Genomic DNA, 5,427 nt, shown 5'->3' with positions numbered 1-5,427 from the left:
CTCTCTGCAGGGATTGCAGCTGCAGGATTACACCCCAGGCATGTATGCCAGGCCTGAGCTGTGCCTGGAGGGGGCAAGGTGAAGTAGATGGAAGAGGAAGCTCTCCCACACAGTCAGCGGACCTGGGCTAGGACTGTGTCTGGGGGTTCCCGGAACTCAGCAGAAATTCCTACTCGGTGGGCCGGGTGGGGGAGGTACTGCGGAGTGGTGGGGGGTGGCCCAAGGGGGTGGGAGAGGGTCCGGCCCATGCTGCGCCTGGGCTGGAACTGGTCCCGCCGGTGCAGGGTACCAGGAAGCTCTCCGCACACTCACCGACCTGGGCTAGGACTGGGTCTGGGGGTTCCCGGAACTCGGCAGAAATTCCTACTCGGCGGGCGGGGTGGGGAAGGTACTGCGGAATGGTGGGGGGCGGCCCACGGGGGTGGGAGAGGGTCCGGCCCCCACTGTGCCTGGGCTGGGACTGGTCCCACTGGCGCAGGGTAGCAGGAAGCTCTCCGCACACTCACTGGACCTGGGCTAGGACTGGGTCTGGGGTATTCATTTCTGTTGTACCTTGCTTTTGTAATGAACTGTCGGCAATCTCTAAAGGCACTAGTCAAATCACTTGGTATTTATTTTTCATGGTAAATATGATTTTTATTGTGGTACAGTAGCATGACATAAAATTTATCATTTTAGCCATGTAAGGTGTACAATTTGGTAAAAAGAATTTTACTATGTGCCTTTATCTTTATAGCTTTCCATTTACAAAGTACATGGGTTTCTATAATTGGAATTATGGCTCTAGAATCATTTCAGTTAACTGGGTGTGAGTTTAGGAAAGCTGGTATGGTAAACCAATTCCCACTGTGCCTTGTGATTCCTGCTGACCAAAGAGCCACATGTCCTTCAGGCCTCATGTACAACCTCTCTGCTGAGCCCTAAGCAGGGACACACAGGGCCTCCCCAGACTGATGCAGGCCCCTGCCAGACCTCTGCCGTCCTCCCTTCTCCACATTCCCTGCACCTGCTTCTAGCTCCTACCTCTTCCTGCTCTCCAGTGGAACTGATATTTAGATGACAACCTAGAGGATCAGGGGAACCTGTGACAGGTTATGGTGATATGGGTGACCTTCCCTTTGGACATGACCAGCTAACTTGACCTGCTGCATTGTCACCATCTGGAAGGTAGTCTCCCTATGGACCTGCTGGCAAGAGCTGTGACCTCAGGAGAAGCCGCCAGTGAGGAGCAGGAGGGAATGCAGCCTGGGCAGCTTCTTCGCTGGTTTCTAATGCAGGACCTTGCTATGGAGTATCTGTAAGCCTTGTTGTCATAGTTTAGTGACCCAAATTTTATTATAGAGCCATCATATGAAGTGTATACATTTTAAAGTATGTTTCAAGTTAATTCATTCTGGCATCACAGTGTTATTGATCTCTTTTCCTGTGGTGCTAGGGACTGAACTCAGGGCCTCATGCATGTTAAGCATGTACTCTACCACTGAGCTACACCCCAGCCTCAACATTTTTTATCTTATCATGGGCTTGGTGACTTAATCTGTATATCCCTTTTCTCTATGTCAGTTTAATATTTATTTTAAAAGATTTTTTAATGAAAACTGTTATTAACCTTTCAAAAAACAACTTTAATACAACCTTTCCCCTGCCAGGCAATTGCTTTGCTGTTTAAACATTTTAAAGGGATGGATTTTTAAAGAAAATATATTTGTTCAGTAACAAAATGAAATAATGTACAAAAATGAACAGTTAGGAGTGAATTATAGTGAGAACATATACTTGATACCAAAAATTAACTTTGTTTTTTTTTAGACAGGCTCTCACTACGTAGCCCAGGCTGGCCTCGAACTTGCAGCAATCTTCCTGCCTCAACCTCCTAAACGTGGGATTGCAGACATTCCCCACCATTCCCGCCCCTGCTCCTGAGCCATGTCTGGTTGTTTTTGAGGGGTTTTTTTTCTTATTTTTTGTAAATGCTAGAGAAACTGACTTTTATGATACTACATGTTTTATTAATATATAGTTAACAATTATCTAAGAATCTAAATTTTAAATGTGTCACTGGTCCAGCTTTAGCCAGTATTGTACTTTAAATCAATATAAAACATCATTGAATTCAAATAGAAGTTTTCTAAGACTGTATATAGAACAGTATTTCTTGAGGAGAACAGTATTTCTACATAACCAGGAGATAGTAATTACACCAAAAAAGGTTTCACAGTTTCAACCTCAGTTTTAACAGGCTGTTACAAGTACCTTTATTCAGAGCTTCCGTAGCCCCTAGCAGTTTACATTCCTTCAAGCAACGGACAAGAACCCATCTAGCCATGCCACACAGCAAACCTAACTGACTGTAGAATCCTGTTTTTATGAATTGGACTCCACAGAACATTTTCAGGTCAACTCCAGAATCTTTGGACAATTGTTGAATATTCTGTCACTATCTGGAAAGGGGAGTGGTCTTTGTTTTTGTGGTTTTTTTTTTTTTTTTTTTTTTTCTTTAGTTGTGGTGATGGTGTTAGTGGTAGGTGTGCTACTGTGGATCAAATTACATGCCTTACACCTGCAAGACAACTGGTCTACCACTGAGTTATACTCCCACCCCCTTGTGAATTTTTCTGTATTATACAAAGAAGTGACTCTTTTAGCATTCATCTTTTAATCATTCTCTAAATTGTTGGGTTTCTTATAGAATAACTCTGGGATTAAAGTCTTAACTTATGTCTGACAAATGTTCTAACAAAGCAGAATAGAGATGTATGACTTTAGCAATAATAGTAATAAGCCACAGTAACATCACATGGCTAATATATCAAGCGCCTAGTCTGAGCATAGAAACTCTTGTGGGGTGCCATTCATGCTCATTTTACTTCTTAATATAAACAGCTGAGTACTGATTAATTTCAGTTTTACAAAAAGGAAGATAGCGAGGAATTAAGTAACCTTCTTAAAATCTCACAGTGTATCAAGGTAGAAACCTATATGGTTTCCCCTCATAAATAAGGTTTTTGAGGAAGGTCATTACTTTTTGTCTTAGACACAGCCAGATCTAAAGTGAGAACCAGGTAAGTAAAATCAGATAGTGTTTGTGCTTTTGTGTCTGGCTATATTTCTGTTTTACATAATTTTCATTATTATTTAAATAAGTACATTTCTTATACACACCATCCCTAACTTACAGTGGTTTATTTGAATATTTTTTGACATTTTGATTGTACAAAAGCCATGTGCATTCAATAGACACTATACTTCAAATTTTGATTTTTGAAGACTACGGATCAATACAGTGTGGTGGCACACACCTAAATCCCCAGCACTGGGGAGGCCAAGGCAGTTGGATTGAGAGTTCAAGGCCAGTCTGGGCAATTTAGTGAGATCTTGTCACAAACAAACAAATAACAAAAGAACTACAGCTCCCAGACAGCCTGTGATCACCAGGGGAAACAACTGATACTTTATGGTACACTGTATTATGAAGCTATATCAGTCCATCTTTGGTAGGTTACCATATTAAATTCATTTTAAACATATAATGTTTTCAATTTAAAATGGGTTTATTAGGACATAACCCCATTGTGCATACCTTGAGGAATATCTGCTTGTCTGTTTTGGAAAAAATACAGTAAATATATAATCCAAAAGAAAACATAAACATATCACCTCTGAGTCCTCCTTGGGTAACCTCTAAAAATAGCTTTATATTTGTCTTCGTTTCCTTTGGCTTGTTATATGTAGGTGCACTGGCACATGCACACACAAAGGCATTTTAATTTGCTGCCTGCTTTTCACTTAGCAAGGTATAAAAACATATTTCTGTGTTCCTAAGTACATTTTCTACATAACCATTTTAGCTATTGGATAATATTTCATTGTGCAGATGTATCTTAACAATAAACAGTTCCTTATTCTTGTACAGTTGGGTTTGTACATGCTTGGGTGCCTTCTGTCTTCTCCACTGAGTCATCAACTATCTTGAATTATAGATTCTTAGCCTTGGCCTGTTAAGCATTTAGCCAGCTCATTTACTGGGTACTTCATAAGAAATATGAGATAGTGAATACCTTTGACAGTGTCTCTTCTCATACAGGACACCAGGGCTCTTCAGTTTGCTTGACACTGTCTGGCCCCCAGTGACGCCTGTTAAAGCCCCTGGCCATAGCCAGCCCTGCACAGAGGTAAGCTCAGCACTGGCAAGCTCCCTGCCCAAGGGAAGCCTCGTGCCTGGGCCCATGCCAGTGCCCACATACTCCACGTCTGTACGGTGGTGACAAGGAGCCCCCCCACCGCTAGTTCCTTTGTCTGTAGTAGCATCTGAGTATAAGCCAGGACTCGGTTGGACGCTCCTAGTGTCATTTGTAGCCCAAGCCCTTGCCACTTCCCCTGCTTCCTTGGGTTACTTTATAGGTTTTTTTGTTTGTTTGTTTTGGTTGTTGTTGTTTTGGTGCTACTGGGGATTGAACCTAAGGTCTTTGCACTAATCTATACCTCCAGCCCCCCCCCCTTTTAAATTTTATTCAGAGACAGGCTTTTGCCAAATTGCCCAGGCTGGCCTCAAACTTGCAATCCTACCTCAGTCTCCAGAGCTACTGAGATTACATGTGTGTGCCACCATGCCTGGCTCAATGATGAATTTTAAACTACTGACCAACATGTCTGCAATAGTCAGGATCTTAACATCTGGCCAGTTAGCTCAGTTGATTAGAGCGTGGTGCTAATAGGATCTTAGCCTTACCAAACCAGATGCAATGTTTTGCCTACCCCGTTCCAATCTCCTAAAATCAATACTCGGTCACCAATGAGCCAATCTGAGTAGCCAGGAATTTTCACTTTCCTGCCACTTCAAATTGTTTACTGCAGTGATTCACAAGCAGCAAAAGAGAAAAAGCTGTTTCCTTCTCTCCATCTTGGACCTTTCTCAGCAGGCTAGCAAATGGTAGCTTTTGGGAGCTACAGCTATAGCTCATAGAAGTGAAAGAGGCTTCCTTCTTTGTAGAGCGGAATTTTTAGTGAGCATATGTGTGACCCTGTCCTGTGCCAAAGAGCAAAATAGTTATCAAAACTGCCCATTTTAAGAAGTAATTTCTATATATTTTCAGTATACTCTGAAGAATGGATTTCTAAAGTGAAATTACGTTTTTCTAGACTGGGGATTGAACCCTAGGCCTCAGACATGCTAGGCAAGTGTTATACTACTAAGCTACATCCCAGCTCCTTTTAGTTTTATTTATTTTTGAGATGGGATTTCGTGAGTTGCTTAAGCTGGGCTTGAATTAGAATCCTCTTGCCTCAGCCTCTTAATTCTTGGATGATAAGGCATATACCACTCTGCCCAACCTGAACTCTTAAGCTGGTAATAAATTCAGAAGTACAGAATTTCTTATGATTGGTCCCAGAAGCAAACATCCTACCCGTGTCCTATATGACCTTCCA

The 5,427-nt window shown here is 42.2% G+C and overlaps 1 protein-coding gene across 1 annotated transcript in view; it reads left to right on the top strand.

Moving 5' to 3' along the window:
* The window catches only part of Spidr (scaffolding protein involved in DNA repair), a 380,505-nt gene that overhangs the window by 351,139 nt on the left and 23,939 nt on the right, over window positions 1–5,427 (top strand). Inside the window, exon 8 of the mRNA XM_023717681.1 lies at window positions 4,085–4,172. Coding sequence (XP_023573449.1) covers window positions 4,085–4,172 — 88 coding nt within the window. The remainder of the gene's footprint in view (window positions 1–4,084; window positions 4,173–5,427) is intronic.

Source organism: Octodon degus, unplaced genomic scaffold (genome assembly GCF_000260255.1).
Source record: "Octodon degus isolate 3935 unplaced genomic scaffold, OctDeg1.0 scaffold00054, whole genome shotgun sequence".
Taxonomy (NCBI): Eukaryota; Metazoa; Chordata; class Mammalia; order Rodentia; family Octodontidae; genus Octodon; species Octodon degus.
This window is presented reverse-complemented; position numbering and strand designations above follow the sequence as displayed.